The sequence below is a fragment of the Amblyomma americanum genome, chromosome 7, assembly GCF_052857255.1.
Source record: "Amblyomma americanum isolate KBUSLIRL-KWMA chromosome 7, ASM5285725v1, whole genome shotgun sequence".
NCBI classification, from domain to species: domain Eukaryota; kingdom Metazoa; phylum Arthropoda; class Arachnida; order Ixodida; family Ixodidae; genus Amblyomma; species Amblyomma americanum.
Window position 1 is genome coordinate 133,556,329 of NC_135503.1, and position 24,026 is coordinate 133,580,354.

The window sequence follows — 24,026 nt, forward strand, 5'->3', positions numbered from 1 at the left end:
TGAGGCCAACCAACCAATTAACCGACGCTTGGATAAAATATTACAGCTTCAACTACGCTGCTGTAATCATACAGCAAGCAACGGAATGTAAAAATTAAGCTCAAATCAAACTTGTGAATCGACCGCGACGGCTGCGTGTTTATGGAGGAAAAACGCGAAGGCGCCCGTGTGCTGTGCGATGTCACTGCACGTTAAAGATCCCCAGGTGGTCGAAATTATCCCGCAGCCCTCCACTACGGCACCTATTTTTTTCTTTTTTCTTTCACTCCCTCCTTTATCCCTTCCCATACGGCGCGGTTAAGGTGTCCAACGATATATGAGACAGATACTGCGCCACTTACTTTCCCCCAAAACCAATTATTTTTATCGAATCTCCGGTAACAGCTGTGGTCGTGCGGTGTTTTACCGAAATCGAAACGGCTAGCAGCCGCTACTGACTTGGCATCAGGCTACGAGCTTCTATAGCCTTCTGAGCGGCTGTGGCTAGGCAAGCGCTACGACCGGTGCGGTCCTTTGGAGCCAGAAGTGAGGAGCGCTGCTCGAGTGTTTTGGCGCCGAAGCTGCTGCGGCAGGCTCCATGGAGCGCGAGAAGACGACCCAGTGACACGACCGTTGCGTATCTCTTGCAGGCAGGCTTCATGTGAACTCGCACAAACATGAAGCTCGTAGACCAAACTGTGAAGAGCTTCCGCGTTGCCAAAGTGTTCAGAGAAAACACGGACCGCATTAACAGCATTGACTTTTCGCCCAATGGAGAGACACTCATCTCCAGTTCGGACGATGATTCCATCGTGATATACGATTGTGAGAAGGGAACGTAAGTTGACGAAAACCGCGGCCAAACGCCTGCCTCGTAACCCTTGCTACCCGTGTGGCTTGAGTCCTCGCGAATCGGCGAGTGATGTGCGTCGTGGAGCTGTGTAAACAATGCTGGCAAGTGTCGGTAGGCCTAAGCCCCGCGTAGGCCTAGCGCTAGTGCGACTTCCAAGTCGACCCCCGTGCGATCGATAATTCGCAAGCCCAGCGCGAGTGCTCCCGCCGTTTCTGCCGGCTGTGTGTCCGCCGTGCGAACGTGCGAAAGCGGTGTCGTTTCTCGCGCTGCTGTGGTCGAGCTCGAAACATGACCGCCGTGCGCCGCGACTTTGGTAATGGGCGGCACGACCGTTCACGACAGTCTCATGCTATGATAGTGCCGGCGTGAGGTGTGCTGCTCGCAGCGTGCCGTGCCACTCGTGCATGAGCTATCGTCAGATGCTGCAGCGCGAAGGACGATCGCCCGTCCTCTTTGCGCGCTCGGCGCTGTCGAGGCGTTTTTGCCGCTTCGATGATTGCGTAACGCGGTGCTGTCCCAACGGTTCCGGGCCCTGTCAGTTCTGGTACTTTGCCCGCTTCTGGCGGTTCTTGCTTGGCGGGTCATGCAGCCGCTCGTAGTCGCGTCACTGGTGGCACACGTTTGTGCACGTGTGACGCGAACGACCGCCGCGCGTCCGGTTGCCGATTGGCACGCATTTCTCGCTTTTTTGTTTTTTGCTTAGACGGCCTTACTTCGAGACTGCTTGAGACCATACTGTTTTCAGTAATTTTGACAACTGAGCCTCTCGAAGAGCACAGCTTTTCGGCGGGTTCAGTTCTCTCTTTATCAAAGCACTCTTTTGTAAGTGCCTTATCCAATACGCGGTGCAGTACCCTCGAGTGCGTGTACGGAACTGGCGTTGTTGGTAAGCCCGAGATTTGGGATTAACAACCACTTACAACGTTGCATAGATCTAAATTATAGTGGTCAGTTACTTCTGTCATATGTAATCTTGCTACAGGCATGACTATTATAACATGACGAGCCGTGTCTATTTATTTGACATGTAATTGGTGAGCCACGATTGATGCCGTCATGAGCCAGTGCTGTATGCGTCCACGTGCATTCCTTACAATGTCTTGGGTGCATCATGTGCATTCTCGTTCATGCATTCATTTGTGCGTTTTTAAGCTACAAACTGGGTGTGGTCTATATTGTTCGAATAGGTGCTTTTTTTTTCCCCTGCTGTCAATATTGGCCCATAGAGGTTAAAGTGTGCCTCAGCAGGGCAAGAGTTGAGACGAACTCGGGGTAAGTGTAATGGAAATGAAACAAAGAGTGCTACGCAAAAGCTGCACTGACTTACATCTGCAACAATAATACTTTGATGTGGCTGAGTACCTACCACAATGTCTTACTTGAAGTGCATTGGTGTGTGCTGCTATGCTCGTCTTGCTGGTGTGTTTCATGGCACTCTGTGCGCCCAGTGTGTATATGATAGCACGTGGCAAGTGTGTACGTAACGTTAAGTGGAAGCAGAGTAGGCTACATTGATGTGGCCAGATTTAAAGGCGTGTATGAATCGAGGAGCTGCAACTGTTTGATTTAAAAAGGGACTTTTGGGAAGTTTTGAATCGGTGCACCTGATGGCAGCATGACTCAAGCCTGGCATTTATTGGCAACTATTTCAGCCTTCAAGTATTGTTGGCTGCCTCCATTCCTGATGGCATTGCCACCTTGCTCTGACGTCACGTCTGCCATGAATGTTGGTGAACCAGGAGTAAAGAGAAAGCGTAGTTTTTATTGTGAGCATATTGCCACGTCCTGAGGCCTTCACCCTGGAAGTTGTGCGTGGCTCACCATTATGGCATGCGTGATGTTGTGCACAAGCTGTCTGTAGAAGTACACCCATGCTGATGCGGATGATCCCAAAAAAGTGATCTTCCTGGAATGCACCCTCTGGTTATAGTTCGAAACTGTGAATGCATTCTAGCAGCAGGTTCGGAAGTGGAATTCCTAATCCTCGGGTCGATTTAAGAAAGGCGCACAAAAATAAGATGCGTCCTGTGGCAACAAGTTTCACTGTCATCAGTAGTATGCATGGTATATACACTGATGCTGCACTGCACATTGTGGCACAAAGAACCTGCTCCATTAGCTTTCTTAGCGTTCATACCATTGCATGAGTTGGGCAATCCCATGGTAACAGGATAAAAATCGTCCTCATTGAAGGTGCGTGTATGGCTTGTGAAGCAGGTGACAGCTAGAATGCAGCAAGTCATTGCTTTTGCACAGCGGCCTTGTTAACAGCCTGGACATGGCATTCCAAGGTTCCATGATGCACAGTACAGTGCATCGGTGTCTACACAGCAGGGTATATCCACAAGACGGTTCCAAAGCAAACTGTCTTGTGGATATACACCCCCGGGGTAGAGACCGATGCATTGCACTGGTCTCGACACCAAGAGTGCATCGTCAGGTGGCACCAGCATGCAATGCAGCGTGGTTCGGAACTTGGAGAGGGGGTCAGAGACTTTTGGCCCCAACCGTATATCTTCGCTTATTGTTCTAGCTCTGGCAGGTTGGCGTAAGGTGTGTAGTGAATTAAGGTGACGAAGCAGTGATTAAATCGCAGTTTTTTTTCATGCCTCATATGTCCTGAATGGCATAGTTGGTTGTGAATGGAGGTGCTGTTGTAAATTTTTTACTAGGCAAACACGAATTTCATGTGGCAATTCATATTTGTCTTGTACACCGTTCCTAAAAACCAAACTAACTCAACCAGATTTGGTAAGTGTATTGCTTTAGGCAGGCATTGTGATACTCTTGCCGCCGGTTATTGTTACTGTTGCAATGGTGTACAGTTCCTTTTTTTTGGCACTTTTGCACAAATGCAGGCATAAGAGGACACTGAACAGCAAAAAGTATGGCGTGGACCTCATCCACTACACGCACGCAGCAAACACCGCAATTCACAGTTCCACCAAGGTGGACGGTAAGTTCATTTTCTGTTTCGTTTTCCTGCCTATGCTGTTACTGCTTCACGCAAAGCAAATCGCACGCATAGCATTCCAGCAATCTTTTTTCTTCGAGTTTTGCTCAGACATGGACCAGTTTTTAATTGGTGCACCTGGGAGGGACTTGTAAAAGGACATGTGATGGCTCTGGTTCATGCCCTTTGCTGCTTGTTTAGTTTGCATGGAATTGCTTTCTTTAGTTTGAAATTTTCCCTTTTCAGGTTCTGTTCATAGATTGCAATGTACAGTTACAAGTTGGGAAGTTACCTATAATTTTCAGTTAGTATTTGGTTCATCATTTCAAGCTGATTATGGGTTGCACAACAGTTGTGTTGCTTCTTTTTCTGTGTTCCTCTGCTGCTGTTACCTGGCTTTGAAGGTTGGCATTTCCCTGAACAGTTGTTTTTATACTACTGGATTACTGATGTGGGATTCAACTACTGAAGTCATTTCTCCAGGGCAGTGCGGAATGTCTTGGTTTCTCTCCCCTGTTGCCTTTTCGTTTGATCTGGTTGTCCCACTTTGACTCGGTAGGTTAGGCTTGTTTATGTTTTCTTGGTGGGTATAAAAATTGCAGTTTGAATGTTATACGGTTTTACTTCGTGCATGTGTTATATGGCGTCTTTCTTGGTTGTCGTTGACTGTTTGCATAGTCAGTTATTCATCGTGCGCAACTGACTTGCCCGGCTGTTCTGAAGATCTTATAGATACGCCGAAGTTAAGATGCATCATGTGGCATCTCACCTGGTGACATCATAGTTCTTGGGGGGGGGGTTGATTGAACCGAGTGCTCAACGTTGGGGCAGCCTGCCTAGTTCAAAACTAACGCACAACAAGAAACCGCAGTGTTAGGTATTAGCTGCATGTTGTGGGCAGACGGCCTCCTCACATGCACTGGTCGAGAAATTTCCAGCCATTTACAGATTAGTAATTTTGTCAATTTTTGTGGAACCATTGTTACATTGCCCACCTTGTAGCAGTGATGGGTGCGAGGCTCGCCTTCGTTGCCCTGTGCTTTGTCTGTTGTGCATGCTGCGTCATTCTGCTTCTGCTTAGTTCACACTTGAAGCAGCACTGGAATGCGTACTAATTGCGATTGTACTTTGTGGAATAAGCTGCACAAAGCACCATGTCACTACCCAGTCACTCTAGACTTCTCATGTCCTGAATGAGTGAACAAATGAACCACCTGGACGAGTCTATTGGTACTCGCTTTGTCTACTGCAAGAGATATAAGCTGCTCGCCATTTCAGTCATGTTGGCCTGATTGGCAGCCCACGCATTTATTGGCCATATAAATGTGGCCAAGCTGATCCAGGAAGACTTTCATTGCAGAAACATGCCATGTTTTTTACAGTAATTTTACGGATATGTCATCATATTGGAGTGTTGGAAATGAAATTGCCTGTAATGAGGTAATTTCATTGTCAGACTCGAAGGTTTAATGTCATGCAGTGTTATTAATTGGCTGCTGCACAGTATTACTTAATGTAATCAAATGTGAATGACATTTGACATCGAATGAGTTACGTGCACCCATTTGTGTTCGATTTCGTGCTCTCTCGAGGTTAGGACTGAAAATTAACATTGCACCATCGTAGCATGCTCTCCGTCGAAAGGAGAAAAGCCTGTTTCTGCATTCCATATCACTTGCAATTCATTCAGCAAAAAGCTGTCTGTATTGCAGGGTGTCGGAGATCTGTTGCTTTTGGTCTCAGAAGCATGTGATCATTTGTGTGTGAGCTGGCCATATTGAATTCTCTTGCATCAGCCGCGTGGAAGCAGCTGAGTATCCGCTCAATATTCAACTTGCGAAATGGCTATGGCCATTAAGCAGAGACCTTGGTACTGTAAATGTCAGTCCTTAGACACACTTCTTTGTATTGCTTTGTTCTGACATATTTTTCTGGCATGCTGTTTGTTTACATTTATTGGATTCTTACTTGTCAAGTTGTGATGGATAGCTGCTTATTTAGGATAGTGTTCCAGCAAAACGTTATGCAAGGATCAAGTAACACTGAATGTTGCTCTGGAATGTAATGCCTAATGCTCACCACTTGACTATTTCTTTCTACTGTTATATAGGTACTGCTGAATTGATTTATTGCATGTAAGTTAATATAACAATGAGCTTACAGCATTTAACATCACTGTTCTATTTGTGCACTTTTTTAGTTTGCCCTTCACACTGTATCTGTTGACGGCCTTAGCAGTCTTCCTCGAGTGGTTTGTTTTACCACGTAGTAAGGATAGAGAAAAATTGATTGACAATAAACCTCCAGTTTGACGGGGGGTGAAACATTTTTTGTCTTCTTGTTTTTTTTTCTGGAAGCAATGGAAATGTGTAAAAATGTGCCAGAATGCAGAGTCCAGAGAACTGAATCGCGGAAGGAAGTGAGTGATGCAAGAAATTACTCCTGGTGTCCCTTGAACATAACAGCGTTCAGCGGAGAAACTGTTGTAATTGTTGTCGTGTCGAGAGCGTCGTGACGTTACAACCACATCGTAACCTCGCACAGGTAATTCAAGTACCCTACAATGATCACACAGTACAACAGTGATGACATCATTTTTCTGCAGTCATGACATCATTCCATTGCCATTACATAGATCCTCTGAAGAGAGAACAGTTGCGCTGAAAAGAAAAATGGTCGTGAGCTGGCACGCTACTACCCGTCGACCACTGAGGAATGCTCGTTCAGCTTGGTTAAAGGGAGGCTTTGTGTGTCTTGTGGTAGATTATGTACACGCACGCACGTACGCACGCGCGCACACACACACATATAAAGTAAAAATGAAATTATAATAAAAATAAAGAATGGTGTTCATGCTTGCGAAGTGACATGCAGACAGGGCCTTAGGCCGATGAAGGGACCCAACACTATTGCGCCATACCCTTAAGGCTGAGCGTAAGTGTCTTCCGAATTCTGATCGGAGCAGAGGCCTGGATCTGGTGGCCTGCACTATAGCACTACTTTGTAATAGTCCTTTCGCTGGTCCATTCCTGTGCTCTTTTATTATTGGCAGTTGCAACTTGTGGTGTCATGACTGACAAATGAGCAGCACCATTCGCCGGCTCCAGTATCAAATGTTGGGCTCTCCAAAAGCAGGGATGACAAAGAATGAATGGATGATTCGGCGAGAGGCCAAGCTGCCTAAATATTTAAATTTTGTAATATTCTTGATTATTTATATATTATGCAGACATTATTCAGTGGGCCAATAGTGAATTTCATCTTGTGAACATGCTGATGTTTCAGGAGAAAAAAATTACACTGTCGTGGCAGAGGCAGTGCTTTCGTGCACAGCTCACTTTCGGAACTTTGCAGCGATGTAAGCATTAAGATGTTAAAGCCATGATTGATACATTTTGCGTGCTGAAAGTACAGGTGAGAGAGGATTGTAAGGAAGCAATGCTTCCTAGAAAAAAAAAATTCAAAAATGGCACAAGTTCCAAATGGGACTATTTTCAAAAATTTCATGCTCCACAAATATAGAGCACATCTTAACATCTGCACAATAGATAAGCGTCTAGGTGCTGAAAGAGTGTACCGACTTTCGTTGCTATATAATATAGGGAAGCTCAAGAAACATCGGACTTAATATGGCACTTTTTAATGTTTTTTAAAAGTCAAGGTGAAAAAAACACCATCCTCAGTTTTTCTTAAAACTTTTGAAACAAGTCTCCAGAAGGAGGCATAAAAGAATACTAAAGAAAATGTTGCATTATATTGCTGTTAAGAATGTTACCCAAGCTCGAACCTGTAGCTTCTTGAGCATCAGCAGGAGCGCCTAAATGAAGGTACGGAAGCACCAAACACGCTGTCCACTGCTCTAAATTTCCCCCAGATCCCAAGACAGACCTTTTCCGTCAGGTGAAAGTACACATAATTACTTTTTGTGCACAAACACCAGCCTAATATGTAAGTAAGCATTGCGAAAGTGCTGCCTCTGCCACGACGTCGTTTATAATTTTTTCTCAAACATCAGCATTTCACAAAACGAAATTCACTATTGGCCTACTCAATAAGGTGTGCATAATACGTAAAATAATCAAGAATATTAAAAATCTGAAATATTTGGGTAGATCGATCTCTCGTGGAATCACCCGAATAGAATCACGAAAGGAATAACTACTAAGTACAGCCAATGGGCTCCAAGATAGTGCGGCTGCCAGTAGGAGACTAAAACTGCGAGAACACTAAATGCATACCTGTGCGCTTCATAGCCTGGTGTAAATCCGCTGTGTTGGCTCAGTGGTTATGGTGCTTGGCTGCTGACTCGAAACATGCGAGTTTGATCCCCGCCGTAATGGTTGCATTTCGATAGAGACGAAACGCTGGAGGTCCGTATACTGTACGATCTCGGTGCACATTAAAGAACCACAGGTGTCTGAAATTATCCGGAGCACTCTACTAAGACATCCCTCATAGCCTGAGGTGCTTTGGGGTGCTGGTATTGTGGGGAATGCCCCTGTTTCTTTGAAATAATGATGACCTTGATTTCTTATTGATTGATTTCACTCATCCCAGTGCATCTTTCAGCATTATGGGGAATGCTCTTGCAATAAAGAGAAAATAAAGTGTGCACTAAAGTCGTCGCAAGAACGCTCACATTAGTGATATGACACTGGAATTGCGTGGGTGGAATGCCTTACTATGCTACGAAACTTCCTTAGGACTGCAGTCCACCTGTGCAGTTGGCTCTTGATAGGTGACAGGGAAGCTAGTGCCGTCATACGCGTGCCAGACTGACACCTGCCTCTACGTTAACTTGATGCTTGCGAGAGCCATATTTTCTAGAGAGTGTTCTGACTTTGTACTTTCTGGTTTAAAGGTACTGGGGGTTTTTAGTGACTGAGGTGGTACCCAATTCCTTTCCCTGCCCCATTGTGTTTTGCAGACACAATCAGGTACCTGTCCCTGCACGACAACAAGTACATACGCTACTTTCCGGGCCACACCAAGAAGTGAGTACTGCTGCTTCTCCCCTGGCAACCGTGGGGAGCCTTGCAGCCAGAGCGGTGACTGCTCCGGTAACACCGAGGTGTCATCACAACCTGTCCACTGGATTGTGAGCAAACTGGGCAGTTAAATTAATGATTGATTGGGAGAGTTGCTTAGGAAGAGCAACTTGGGTCGCACATCGCTTAACCACTGCGTCAGGAATTGTAGGATGACTCCTAGGGACCTATGAGTGTAGAGCGTGAATAATTCCCCATATACGGGCATTAGCCCATTAATGCTGTCACGTCATACTCTTAAGGCCGAGCTAAAGTGTCCCCTCCAGATTTTTTTTTCCCCCCCTTTTTGAAAAGTTGGAAATGTGCGGCAGTGCGAGAGGGGTGTAGTGCAGTCTAGCCTTTCAAAGGCACACTTAACGACAACCCAAATCTTGTCAGTAAAAAACTCTCTTGCTACATTGATGTATATACAGTAGCAAAATACAGTCAAACCTCGTTACAACAACACGAATATTGCAAATTATCGGCTATATCGAACTGCTGCTAAATATTTTAAACAAACACGTGCATTATTACTGTATATATCGAACATGGTTTGTCCTTGTAATTTTTTTTTGCTTTGTACAACCTACCGCCCACTGTAATGCCACTGCGGCGCTGTGGGTAAATAAGTAAATAAATAAATAAAACGAATATATCGAACTGCCGAGTGGCAAGCTGTGCCCGTTTGGATGGCAGGCGGCAGGGTTTGCCACACTGCGCAGGTGACTGGTGGCGTAGCGGCAAGCATTCGCACTGCGGTTCACGCTTTATCTCGCGTTTGCCAACAGTGCCAAGAGAGTGGCGAGGACAGCTGGTAGCTGTGCAGTCAGCACCCGTTTGCACCTCTTGCACCTGTCGTAGTGCCCCGGAACCAGCAATATGGTCAGTTCATATAGCTTTCCAGCAGTCACCCTTTCCTCATGTGAACTGTCACTCTGAAGAGGCGACACCTGTGATAGCTTTTGTAGCGATAGCTACATTACAGCAGCATTTCGAGCCCTCAGCGTGGCGGTGGCACATGACAGTGGCAGCGCAGCCTCCCTGTCATGTGGTTGGTCACGTGGTGCAGAGCAGCTGCTGCTGCTCCGTTGGTGCGGCGTGCCGGCGAAACCGAGCTGCCAGAGCTGTGCGTATGCGCCATGTCAAGTGGGACGACGATGAAGAAGGAACACCATGCGAAACGGAGTGGCGAAAAATTGACTTAGCAATTCAAATGAGCAAGTTCCACTCGGCCAGATGTAGCTATTGCATCACTCCAGGTTTACCAGAGCTAAACGATCGCCAATTTCATGTTCTGGCATCGAATTTTCATGTGACACCACTCAATTGCAAGAAAGCCACCCTAGCCGGCTTTGACCAGCCACCGCCACTTGCTGCAGTGCTTTGCAGGGGAAGCCAACCTAACTGATGTTTGGTTCTCTTTTTTTTTGTGGCGTGGGAAATCGCTGCAAGCGGCTTCAAAATGGTGCTAAAGCTACGGAAAAGGTATCTCCTAGTTGCCGTTCTTTCGCTGACCAAATTTAGCTCCTCCATCGCGAATTTTTCGCTACATTTTATATTACGAATTTCGGCGATAAACTATTTTACGATTTTTTAGCGGTTCTCTATACCGAGGTTTCACTCCATGCATTTGTTCCTGAGAAAATGAGATTTAAAAAAATTTGTAGTCTGTCTCATTGAGAGTTGCTGTAAGCTTGAAATGTGTGAAAGGAAAGGCCAAGCACATTTTACCACGCCTCAGCTGCACTCAGATATCCACAAAAACCTTCGGCTGCTGAATGTGTCCCTGCCTTTTCTGCTTGTCTCCCCAGCTGCTTTATGACTTGATGAGCCTCCACTATCAGCTGCTTTTCTTAGCTGGACAGTGTGGTTGGCTTTGCTTGCCACTCAGGTGCATTGCACACAGCCACATTCAGCCGCTACTGCTTTCTCTGATGGGTAGTGGTCAGCATGGCTTGCTGACATACACTGTGTTGCGCCCTGGGCCGTCTCGATCCTCGCCCATTAACAGAGCAAAAGATCCTCGGTCCGTGGCCACAGCAGTCGACTGCCCTCAAGGCATACAAGGCACTCTTTGCCTACTTGAGAGCGACTGGATTGAGTGACAAATTGTGACAGCGTTGTGCTTGTGTGTGTGTTATGCCTTTTTCCCCCCTTCTCTCGTCCTCCTTTTAGTCTCCTAATTCCTCTTCCCCAGTGCAGGGTAGCCAACCGGAACCCTTTTCTGGTTAACATCCCTGCCTTTCCCTCCTCCTCTTTATCTATCTGGTCATTGTCTTATCTACTTTACATTTATGGTTTATGGGGGTTTATAGCCTTCATCGAAATGCGACTGCTGCGGCCGGGATCGAACTCTCATCATTCAGGTCAGCAGCCTGGCACCACAACCACTGAGCCGCGGCGACGGCTTCTATTGGCTTTAAATTCATAGATCCCCGAGAGTCCTCATGCCACTTCCGGTGCAGTGGTGCTGCAGTTAAGCGATGCTGCTTAGGAGGGCTGCTTGCCTTTTCGCTCGCAATGCTGATGCCGGATTTTTTGCAGAACGGGTGGCTTAATGCTTTTGCGCTGAAACAATATACAGGTGTCGCCAGTGCTGGCTGACTTCGTGGGTAAAATGCGTGTGTTGACACCAATTTTTCGATGCAGATCCCAAAGGTTATGTTACACCGCCATTCACTTCAAAACGATGGCAACCTGTCTTCTTCAGTAAGGGAGCCATGAGTTTGAACGGACTGGCAGGAAGATATTTAAGTTTAATTTTCTCGCCAATAAATGCATCTTTTGCTGCTGCACAAACGCCAGCATAGCCGGAGAATTAATTTTTGCTGAGAAGAATAATTGCGTGAAGTTGTCTGTCCTTATACTTTGCTTCTCAAATAGCAGTCATTGCTATGGAAGCTGCAAAAGTAGTGTGCCCGCAAACCCATAGTACACTGCCACCTACCATTCTTCTTGAAGCCTCGGTGAGTCTTGGACGAAACGACGAGCAGTACATAAGCGAACGTGCTAGCATTGGGAATCAAGGTTGAAGTTGTGACGTGCACAGTGTTGCACCCTCTTGGCTATGATTTGCACTGATTGTGAACTACTTTTTGGGCACGGATAGAGCCTGAGCAATTCACCCTGCGAGCCGCATATCCTACCACCGCATGTCATTCTTACTTCTCGAACTCTCAATGAGTAGCGTGACGAAAATGTGGCAGGAGGTTGCCAGTCATGGTATTCGAGATTTGTCGTAATGAAATATGCCTCTGTTTGCCTTGATTATATGATGAACTACTTTTTGGGCGTGGACTTATTCTGTGCGAACAGGCATGCTCACTAGCTTCAATAGCATTGACCGCTATGTATGAAATGTAGAATGCAGCGTCATGCCATGCGGCTGCGGCCGCCGCTCCAGCATGCTCGTCTGGCCGTGCCATCACGTGCTTCCCAGTTTTGCGCAATCAATGTGCCCAACGGAGGCGCATCGGAGAGTGAGAGGAAAAACGCCTGCTTTGGGACTTTTTTCTATCCTCTCCTGCCTTCAGCCCAACTTCAGCCTTGCATTTAACCACGCTGACAACGCTCCCTTGCCCCCACCTGTTGCCCCCTTCTTGCGCAATCTGGGAAGCACGCTCCTCGCACCCGCCGGTGCCCACGGGCCCGCTCCGGTACGCACGCCGCCAGGCTTTCAAGAAACCGCACTATATACAGTCTTCGGTTAGGTGCTGCCACGTATTAAGCGGTACGCCAATACATTGAACTTTCTGGGAAGCGAAGCGATTGTCACAAAAAGCCACATACAATGTGATCCCGCATTATAAGCAGTTACGTTATAAATGGTCTGAGCTGATGTTCTGAAAAACGGTTTCTTGTGCCTGAGACAGGAGACTCTAAAGAAGCTGATGTGATCATTAACTTGAAATGCTGAACAAACCCTCGGAGGTGCCCTTAAAGGGACTAGGAAATGGGTGCAAAGATTACTGGTAATTGAGTTTAATGTGTAGAAAGAATGATTTTGAGCATTCACGCTAAGTATGAGTCCTTGAAACGGAGCCGCCAATTTATTGTTTGCAGGCAGCGTGATGTGCACGTAGTGATGGTTTTTGTAACCATTTTTCTAAGAGTTATATGTCACTAGTATGGTGATGTCATGGTGAGCGACAGGCCACCAGACACTGCCATTCGCTGCTGCCATTATTACATCATACGTACACTTCTGGTAGCCGTGCAAATCGTCTGCTTGTGATGCTGTGGGCATGTGCGAGCAAGGTCAATGCCTTCACGCACATGGCTCCAATTTGCCACTGCCACATCTTTCTGCGGTTGGCTTCAGAGTCTCCACTGTGTCTTTTGCGTCTGCTTCGGGTCCATTGTTGTTGACGACAGACTAGAAAAAAGCGATAAACAATGACTGAAGTATGTGCGGGAAGACCAGGGAGGCGAAGACCAAAGCGAGAGAAAACGGGTGCAATGAACGGAAGTCTATAAACCAAGCGTCAGCCGATGGAGTTTTCATGGATGGGGCTGGTGGAACGCAACCCCTAAGCTGTTTTTATTTTTGTCTGGTGTATGAGTTGAGGGAAGGAGGAGCGTTATTTTTTATCTCCAGTATCCTTGGTTTTAATGAAGCTAGCTCATTTCTCGCTGTGTGGTTGGTGACGTGTGATGGAATACCTATTGCTCACTTGCTTTACTTAACTTCGGATAATATTTCCTGATCCCTTTAAGTGTTTTGGTGGTTGCTTATGTTGCCTTATTTGTGATTTTCCACAAAGTTTTGTACTGTTTTTTGTTTGTACTGAAAGCCGCTGGCATGTGGCTTTATCACTTTGTGATGCCATATGTGATTAAGTTTACTTTGAAAGATAGCAGCCACACGCAGCTGTTTCTGCATTGTTTGAGATTGTCATTAAAGCTTTTGGCGCAGCTCTGAAATGAGCGTGGCCAGGAGTAGTGGGGATTCTGTTCGATGACTGCAACACACGTTTGTTGCTATCCCTGCTACTGAGTTGTTCAGTTCTATGTGGGCGCAAGTCAGTCCAATAAAGAGTTCCTTTTGGAAGTGTTTCAGTGCCTTCGTGTCTGCCGGACAGGCGTCACTGCCATGTGACAGTGTTGTGCTGAAAACTACTTTGTGTGATGTTTCGTGCCCATTTTTAATCCTTTATCTTCCCCCTTTGGGCCATTAAGTGTTGTAATAAATGACTATGATGATGATCATTGCAGGGTGGTGACTTTGTGCACGTCACCTGTGGATGACCTATTTCTCTCAGGGTCCCTAGACAAGTCGCTCCGGCTATGGGACCTGCGCTCACCCAACTGCCAGGTGAGTGAGTGAGTGATGTGGTCGTCAGCCCCGAGGCATTTCTGTGGGGTGCCGCAGCATGCGGAAATCCTCTGAAAAAAGGGATATGGCTGGGGTGGCCATTAACTGGAAGAGGCTGCACGTTGGGAGGACCTTATCTGTCTAAGAAAAAAAAATGCACTAAATGCAGCTGAAACCTGAGTATCGCAACGGAAGGGGTCAAGGCTTTGACATCAGGCAAGCGTCAAGAAAACACGGTCTGGAATCGAATACACATGGGCTCCAGTAATGGTTCACTGAAAACGAAATGCTGCTGCATCGAAAAATTCAAGGAGGGGTATTAGTGTGGCACAGCTACATGGGTCATTTATAAACATATTTGGCCAATGTGTAGCAGCAATAAATTTGTGCGCAGTGGTGTTTAATCACTTTTCAGGGTGAACGGAAAGAACGAAGAAGGCAGAAGCAGTGTGTTTAATCACTTTTCAGGGTGAACGGAAAGAATGAAGAAGGCAGAACAGTCTTAGCCCCATTGTGCAAACCTGCCAACCTGCTTCTGTGCTCTTTCTTCCTCGGCATTTGAAACACAATCGTGAACAAAGTTCAGGGGGTTTTTTTAGCCTCATGGGGAAATCCTGGATGGCTTTCAGAAGGTGCTGAGGAACACCGCTTGTTCTGGCTTCCATTCCTTCCTGCCCGACATGGATGCAGTAAAGATCATGCATACACATGGCAGCTTAAGAAATGTCTGTTCAACTATGATGACTGGCTGCACAGTTAAGCACTGCAGCTAGCTATATAATGGTATTGCTCCCAAAACGATGTGTCTGATGGCAGGGAGGTAGAGGAAGCACTCAAAGGAATCTTGGGGCTCCATGGAACCCAGTTTGAGAAACCCTACTCTAGTTGTACAAAGTGGCCATATACGCGAAGGCGATGGTTTTGCTAGTGATTGCTCTACCATGGTAGCTCAGTGGTTATGGTGCAGGGCTGCCGACCCGAAAGATGCTGGTTCGATCCCAGCCGTGATGGTCACATTTCAGTGGAGGCGAAATAAATGCTAGAGGCCCATGTACTGTGCGATGTCATTCCATGTTAAAGCCCAGGCGAACGCTTTGGGGTGTTAAACTGCATGAACCTTTGCTAATTACAGCCAACTCCCTGTTTTACGAATCTTCAGAAAGTAGTGGATAGTAGGCAACAAAAATCACTTCTAGAATAAAAATGGATGGTAGCATCCATGCCAAGGTAGAAATTGGTGACAGTGATTCCTCGCCTCTTCAGTCTTTTTGGCTGTGGTGATGTGGGGGTAGCCACAGTATGAAAGGGAGCAGTGACTTTGCACAAAAGAAAGTATCTAATTGTCTATGCATTGATGCTGAAAGTGTGTTATGGGTACTGTTTGTGCAAAGGAACACTGGAGCAGAATCTCGATGGTATGATCACGGCTGATGCGAATTTGAAAATTTCCTTGCCGGAGTGCACTGCGTACGGTGTGCAGAATTTTGGAGGTTCTGAACACTCCCTGTGCCACTAAGCATGATACGAACGTGCGAGCCGCAATCACACCCATGATTAAACACTAAGCACGACTCACACATCGCCGATGCCATGACCACGGGTCACACGGTATGCATAGCGAGCAGTGATTGGTGATGCACAGCCATAAATACCGTCAGCAGTAAAGAGATGTGTGCATACATTTCCAATGCTTCTGCTTGCGGCTTTTGATACATTTTGGATGACACGGATGTTTTTTGGAACCCGATCTATTGTATAAAAAAAAAAACTTTTTTAACGTAGTTAAAGCAGAGAGATGTGCGAAAACATGTGTTTAGCCTGATTGGCTCATGGTTTTGCTTTGCTGGGTCGTCGGCTCCTGTGGTGACGATATTAGACTCAGTTAAGCTGATCTGATCTGTTCGTGCTGCAGGTGAAAGTTGATGAAGATGACGATGTGCAGTGCACAGCGTGAGAGTGCGTTGCAGTTCAACACGAGGCGTAATCTGCTGCGGCAATAGCGTAGTGATCTTATGCAGTGGCCAGCAAAGCTGATCTGTTTGCTGCTGCAGGTTCGAATCCCAGTCTCGGCAATAATTGTTTGTTAAATTTATTTATCTATTCAAGGTCAAGGCTTCAGTGATGAATCTGCTTTTACAGCTTTGGTTGTGAAGAGCTTTCACTCTAAAAACTGTGGTTGTCACTACCTTGAATGTGTGGTTGAGGTTTTCCCATTCATGTTGGAGCTAACTATGTGTAACATAGAAGAAGCTTGAGTACAAGCAGTGGAGGGCTTTCTGTTTTAGGTTGAACTGATTTGTGGGTGAAATGTGCTAACCAGGTTTGTAATTGGGGCTTGACACGGATGCTGCGGTCTCCTTTCTTTTGGACACAGGGGGTCATGCACCTGACGGGTCGGCCCGTGGGCAACTTTGACCCCGAGGGCCTCATCTTCGCCGTGGGGCTCAACTCGGAGCTGGTGAAGCTGTACGACCTGCGCACCTTCGACAAGGGTCCCTTCAACACGTTCAAGTTGCCGCAGGACCGTGACTGTGACTGGACGGGGCTCAAGTTCTCGCCGGATGGCAAAAGCATCCTCATCTCGACCAACGGCGCACTCATCCACCTGATCGACGCCTTCCAGGGGACGCCCCAGCAGACCTTCACAGGACACACCAACAACAAGGGCATCCCGCTGGAGGCCTCCTTCAGCCCGGACTCGCAGTTTGTGTTCAGCGGGTCGACCGACGGCCGCGTCCACGTGTGGAGCACCACGGCGGAAGGGGGTGGCGGGACGCGCACGGCCGTGCTGAGCTGCGACCACACGGGGCCCGTCCACTGCGTCCAGTTCAATCCCAAGTACATGATGCTCGTCTCGGCCTGCACCAACATGGTGGGTGGTTTGCACTGGGGTTTATCCAAGGATGTGTTGACAGAGAAGTGGCAACTTGAGGTCAGCTGCAGTAAAAGCTCGTTAATTCGAATTCTATGGACATGCCAAATGCAGTTCGAATGAATCGAAGTTTGACCTAACAAAAGTGAACAGAATATGCGGTGCACTGCGATCAGTAAGCAGTCAGGTAGAGATTAACCTATTTTATTGTTATAGAGTATTCAATCATTACCTTAGCATCTGTTCTAATGCCTCAGCTTATCAGAAGGGTTCTTTGTCTTCAAAACTGAAGAAGACGCAGGCAGCATTCAGCACGTCCCAACTTGCGCGGTGGAGGGCAGCACTCGGGTTGCCAAAGGCATGCGACCTCGTGTGGAAATATGAGAGGACAGCCTCCCGCTCCCGCACTGCCACACCGCGGCTGCAGCGTTCCCGCTCGCTAACCGCGGAGGGGTTCGTGCTCGAGGGAACAAAAGGAAGGACGACAAAGCGTGAACGCTCCATGTGCTATTTATTACACTTGCATTTAATACACAGAGCGGGCCAGCTAGCTACAACAACGAGGCATTCCTCGGAAATAGAAGGCTACGTAAGAAGGGCTTTCTACTTACCGGCTGGGGCAGGGGCGCGACTTCGGAGGTATCGGTGGCGAACGTTTGTATGCGCCGATAACGGCAGCCGGGTTTTCCCGTGCGCGCCGCATTCTTGGGGCAAAGCCATCCCCGAGCATTTGCTGGGAAGGTTCCGCGAGAGCGCGTTGGCTGCTCTCGCTTCGCTGCATGGAACCAGAAGTCCAGTGGCAAGGCATGGTGGTTCTCCTGCCGCGGAAGGTTACGAGAGCGTGTGGCTGCAACTGCTTGTGACGCTGGGCGGGTCCCGAAGAGAACTCTCAACGGCTCCGCGGAGTTCCGCTTACTTAGCCTTCGAGCTGGTGCTCCCTTTGCTGTTTACGCTTCCCTCCATGAGGGAGACTTCCCTCCTCGCCCTGCTGGCGCTGTCCTGATGCCCGATGGTGAAGATGGGCCACGTTGAAATGAGGGGGGAAACAGGTTCTCCACACATGTGAGCATGGTCACAAGTCTGCCAAATAGAGCAGCGTGTGGACATCCCACGATTGCCGCTTTTCAACCAGAACGATAGCGCAACCTCTGCGACTCGGAAATCCACACTTGCGAGTCACTGACGTACCATGGCCATGGCAAAAAGCGAGTCACCAGGATGGCCGCATGTACATTGCCCAATTTTCCAGCCTTCTGACCCTGAGTTGCAAGCTGCCAGACTAATGAACATGCTTTTTGGCGACATCCTGTTTTGATAATGCACTGGCGTCGACTTCACATATGGTCTCAGTCTTCTCGAAGCATTTTTGCGTGACATTTACCACGCAGACATTTCCAAATCACTACACTCTGGCATGCCTTGTAGGTTCACTGCTATGGCTGCAACCAGTCCCATGAAATGTGACACAAGGGCACTGGAAAATTGAGACAGAGACATGCCGCAGACATGATTGTGTGGTTCACACATGATTCACACAAGATTGTGTGGTTTCGGATTTGGAGTGCCGGAGCTACTGCAACGCACCTGATTTTTTGTACCTCGCCGCTGGTCGTGTTAGTCATCGCTTGACAACAAAAGCTAACACAGCAAGCTGCTCAAGATCAGCGATTATAAGTAACAGCCGGGTAAAAATCATATTCATGCAGCTAGTTGCTATCACCATGTTGCCACAGAGATAGTCCCCTTCCCCGTTTATCCCAGGTTTATCCGGCCCTGCACCTCGCATGCCAATTTTGCTGTCTCCACATCTCCTCCAAGGAGGCTGCACAGCCTCGCAGGAGTGTTGTTTGGTTTGTCGCATGCCATATCTCGGCACCATAAGAGGCGGTTCACTCTCACTTCCATTCATTTGCAGTCACATCCACTCGCTGACACTCACACTCATGTCCATTCATACTAACCACTCACTCTCATGTCCACATGCACTCACGCTCATGCTCACTCACTTCCACTCACTTGCACTCACATCCACTCATGTTCACTCACTTAAGTTTGCAGTGCATGTTTGGGAGTGGACAGTGCATCTGCGTGGGCATAGGAGGTGCTACCACTGCACCTAATACCGTATTTATTCGAATCTAGGCCGATAGTTTTTTTTTTTCAAATAATCATATTCCATACTCTAGGGTCGGGTCGGCTTGGATTCAAGGATTTTAAAAAACGCGCCAGTTATTCATTGAAACTGCTAAATATGGTGCATAGCTAGCGCCATCTAGAAAAGTCAGTATCGCAGGCGCTACTAGCCGTGCCAGTAGCCAACCGTACACAAAAGAGGTTGCCATTTTAACCTGTGTCGTGTCGGCCGTATCGGTGTGCGGCGTGGTGTTATTGTGATGGCACCAAGCAGGAGATGCCACTACAGTTCCGCTTTCAAGCGAAAAGTTGTGATAGCCGCAGAGGCATCGTCGAACCTTCAAGCCGGGCGGGACTTCGGCGTCGACAAGAAAAACGTCCGTCGTTGGAGGGGACGACAGCAGCTTTTTGCATGCACCGCAACGAGGATGGCATTTAGCGGACCAAAGAAAGGCCGTCACCACGAAGTGGAGACAGTTTTGGCCGACTTTGTTCGGACGCAGAGAGCAGCTGCCCTTTCATGACAACAGAAGTGCTCCAAGCGAAAGCTAGGGAACTTTCGAGGGAGCGAACCCTAATGCCAAAGGATTCCAAAGCCAGCCGGGGCTGGCTTCAGAAATTCATGAAGCGCTTCGGCTTCAGCCTCCGACGTCGCACTTCAATCAACCAGAAGCTGCCAAGCGATTTCGAAGAAAAGCTGATAGCTTTTCAGCGCTACGTGCTGCGAAAGAAAGAAGCGGCAGGTTACAACCTTGGGCAAATCGGCAACGCCGACCAGACGGCTGTGTGTTTTGATATGCCAGTGGCGTACACCGTGAATGAAAAGGGTGCCAAGGAGGTGAAGGTGCGCTCTGCGGGCTACGAGAAGCAGTGCGCAACTGTGATGCTGTGCTGCACAGCTAATGGACATAAAGTCCCTCCTTATACGATACTTAAAAGGAAGACACTGCCTGCTCGAGAAACTTTCCCAAGAAATGTCATTGTGCGGGCAAATGAGAACGGGTGGATGATGGGAGTGGGTTAGGATTGTGTGGCGACGGGGTCCAGGAGCCCTTTTGACAAAGAACTCTCTCCTTGTCGTCGACTCTTACCGTGGGCACTTGACCGACAACCGACCCAAGCGAACACGGACCTCGCTGTCATACCGGACGGCATGACGGGCCAATTGCAGCCACTTGATGTCTGCATCCGCTGATCCAGATCATGAGAGGGAAATAACTAGAAGGATAAGAATGGAGTGGGGCGCATATGGCAGGTTCTCTCAGATCATGAATAGCAGTTTACCAATTTCCCTCGAGAGAAAAGTGTACAACAGCTGTATCTTACCGGTACTCACCTATGGGGCAGAAATGTGGAGGCTAACGAAAAGAGTTCAGCTTGGGTTAAGGACAACTCAGCGAGCCATGGAAAGAAAAATGATAGGTGTGACGTTAACAGACCAGTAGCGGGCAAAGTGAGTGAGGGAACAGACGTGGGTTAACCACATCCTAGTCGAAATCAAGAGGAAGAAATGGGCTTGGGCAGGGCATGTAATGTGAAGGCAAGACAACCGCTGGTCCTTATGGGTAACGGAGTGGATTCCAAGAGAAGGCAAGCGTAGCAGGGGGCGGCAGAAGGTTAGGTGGGCGGATGAGATTAAGAAGCTTGCAGGCACAGGGTGGATGCAGCTGGCGAAAGACAAGGTTAATGGGAGAGGCCTTTGCCCTTGCAGTGGGCGTAGTAAGGCTGATGGTGATGTCTGCGTCAACAAACTTTTCAAGGTTTGTCTGCGGAAATATTACACGGACTGGTTGACTGACGAAGACCACATGCTAACGGCAACGGGCCGCATCAAACGTGCATCACTATTGCAGCTGGCAGGCTGGGTAGCTGCAGCGTGGGATGACATCCCAGGTTCTTTGGTCTTGCGCGCCTTTAAAAAGTGCAGCATATCTAATGCGCTTGACGGTGCCGAAGATAGTGCACTGTTTGAAGGTGACAGTGACAAGGAACACAGCGACGACGACGTTGAATGAGCTCTGCACGTTCAGATTTAATAAATGCTGTTTGCATTTTGTGAATGCTGTCCTTGCTTTTTTTGTTCGGCCTACTTTCGAGGTAATATTTTTTTTGTTGTCTTCGGACTTTATGGGGTTGGCTTAGAATTGGGGTCGGCCCAGATTCGAGTAAATACGGTAATTGTCCCGTAGTCTGTTGCATCGTTGGTTAAGGAAGCGTGGTTCATGGAAGAACACGAATGCAGCTAACTTATTCATTTTGCCGTGCATGCCCTTCGGAAATGGTGACCAAGAAGCTATGTGCTTGCACAGGACGACGTTACTGCAAAAAGACCCATTTTGGAAGTTCTTAAAGGAAATCGTAGTATCTGGACCAAAGGATTCCTCATGATATCATGATATTATCTGGTTCATAGGATGCTTCATGGTGTCCTGATACAGTAGAAGCTCGTTAATTCGAACTGACGCCTGGGTCCCGGCTCAGCCCTGTGTATTTCAATGGGGGGAAAACTCCCGATAATTCGAACAAGTCTGCATCTGATATGGTTAATTCGAACTAGGAGCCCCTGGCTGACACCGCTCCTCGTAGATAGAAGTTGACCCATAGCGAGTAAACGACACTCGATATTTACCAGAGGTGTAAAACAATGGAGAAGAAAAAAAAGCCGAGCGCACGAGGTTGGCGGAGCCGCCGTTCTGGTGCACGCCGAAGCAGGTTTTCGCTTCCGGAGCGCTCGCCCGTGCCGCTGATGCTTCGGCGCAAGCCGTTCCAGGTTTTCGTTGTGCCGTGGTCGCTGGGTCGTGATCACGTGATGTACTTAACGCAGTTTGGCAGTTTTGATCGCCAGCGCCTTACTTTTTGTCGCTGCGAGTTACATGGACAGCAGTGTGAAAAAGTTGGATTCCTCGAGTGACGCCGATATAATTGAGGCAGCATGCTGTCAGCAGACGCCACAGGGCTCACGGGCGGTGAGCACAGCCGACAGAGATGAGTCCGACTGCGGCGACAACCCTATGCCACCGCCAAGTGCATGTGAAGTGGCGTCGGCGCTCGATGTTGCAGCACGCTACTTCTCTGCCAATGAGAACTGAGACGTTGCGCTGGAGCTCTTGGACAAGCTGCAAATGATACTGATGGAGTCTAGGCAAAAGAAATGCAAGCAAATGTGCATCACTGATGGCCAAAAAGAGCCATGAAATTGATTTTTACTAAGAATAAAACTTTGATGCAGCTGGCCTCTGTCCCTAATAGAAAGAACACTTGGAGATAGTCGCACAAAGTCTATGGGCTTTATGGACGAGGAGCTCGTGGTTCTGGTCTCTTTCAAGCTTAAGAGTAGGTGAAGCGTCAGTTATGGTACGGTTTTTGGTACTTTTCTACTGGTTGTGAAAATTCCGTGTAGTGCCATGAAGAGCTTCATACATTACTAGGATCTCAATGATACGAACCTCGTGAGCGTTGCAAAAATTGTTCATATCATTCAAAAAGAACAAAATTTGTATGCACAAGGACGCAAAACGGATTCAGGCTGATCTTTTCACGGATGAAGAAGGCCGCACGTCACCGCTCACTGCCCGCAGTGCACTTTGCGCAACTGGAGATCGATCGCCATGTCAGCGATGGAAGCACTAAGTGCTCGAGGGTGCGGTCACGGCTGATGTGTTCGTATCATCTGTAGTGACGCAGGAGAGTGTTCGGATCATCCAAAATTCTGCACATTGTATATAATACTTTCCAGCCAGAATTTCACAAATTCGTATCATGTCGATATTCGTATGATCGCATCGAGATCCAACTGTGCACCATCTAGATTGGCTGTGCCACATGTGTCTCATTGACTGGACAGCACAGCTTCCTAGTTGAGAGGCTGGCACCATTTAACAAACACATGGCGTTAGAGATTGCTGGCTTGTCGTGCAGAGCATGCACAAAAAGGCTGCAACAGCGTAGGCTGATAAGTGTGCACAACACTAAACTGAATGAGGGAGAAAAACGGTACAAGGTGCTTCTGAATAGCGCCTTATGCCGTTTCTCACTCTTTTGCTCGTCCTGTGGTGCACAAACTTATTACCTAGAAATACTGCAGCAACTAGTTTATATAGTTTATGCCTATTTGGTGTGAAAAATAAGCTGCAATGTTGTTACTCCACTTCGTGATATGACTTCCTTCATAACAAAGCCATCTTTCGATTTGGAAAGTGGCACAACTGCAGCTTCTTGCCCTCAACTGAATGCAGGTGCTTCATTGCTGGCGTGAAATGAGGGTTGTTCACAAGTGTCTCTCATTTTCCCCCAGGCATTCTGGCTGCCCAGCATAGACGACAACTTGTGAGCCAAGCCATCGGGCAGCCAATGTTGCGAGGGCAGGCTTAAACCACCACCGACTGGAGCCACCACCCTGGAAGCCGAGGGTCCATTGTACCGAGTGCCTCTTCACCGCTGAGGCGCCTCACCATTGCTGTTTTAATGACCACCACTCTAAGTTATTGGAGATGAGAAGGAGGAGGAGGGTTCAGTGAGTGGTTCCCACCCACCACCCGTGCCCGCCACCATGCAAGCATCTGTTGATCGCGACCACCTGGATTTAGCCGATCTCAAGTGTCATCCTGGGAGAGACTGAGCCCCCACCCCGGAGAGACCTTGCTTTGTCCCATGAAGGCGTGACTGCTTTCAGTTGCCCCCGGTTCCATCCCTTCTTCCTTCCCCTTTTTGGTTGTTTGTTGTCCTTTTACTCCATTGACGCCTTACCCTGCATCAGTGGCAGTTGTTCCTGTGTTTGCTCCCTTCCTGCCTGCCTGTCAGAGCTTCCTTTCCTGTCATCATTTGTTGATCATGGTGTGCACCTTGTATAAAGATGCATTTTTTTTTCTGTGACTGGTGGTCAAGTTTTCACC

The 24,026-nt window shown here is 47.9% G+C and overlaps 1 protein-coding gene across 1 annotated transcript; it reads left to right on the forward strand.

Annotated features, from left to right (window-relative positions):
* Nucleotides 1–471: 471 nt before the first annotated feature.
* Wdr82 (WD repeat domain 82) lies at nt 472–24,006 on the forward strand. Its single transcript, XM_077629408.1, has 6 exons — nt 472–817; nt 3,691–3,788; nt 8,713–8,779; nt 14,030–14,129; nt 16,504–17,001; nt 23,429–24,006. The coding sequence occupies exons 1-6, from the start codon at nt 657–659 to the stop codon at nt 23,462–23,464; spliced, it is 960 nt and encodes a 319-aa protein (XP_077485534.1). The 5' UTR covers nt 472–656; the 3' UTR covers nt 23,465–24,006.
* Nucleotides 24,007–24,026: the final 20 nt, after the last annotated feature.

Excerpts from the sequence above, each read along its gene's own strand:
- Wdr82 (XM_077629408.1), top strand. The coding sequence starts at position 657 with ATGAAGCTCGTAGACCAAACTGTGAAGAGCTTCCGCGTTGCCAAAGTG. Across the intron at positions 14,130-16,503 it reads TGCGCTCACCCAACTGCCAG|GGGGTCATGCACCTGACGGG; the intron begins GTGAGTGAGTGA and ends TTTTGGACACAG. Across the intron at positions 17,002-23,428 it reads TCTCGGCCTGCACCAACATG|GCATTCTGGCTGCCCAGCAT; the intron begins GTGGGTGGTTTG and ends ATTTTCCCCCAG.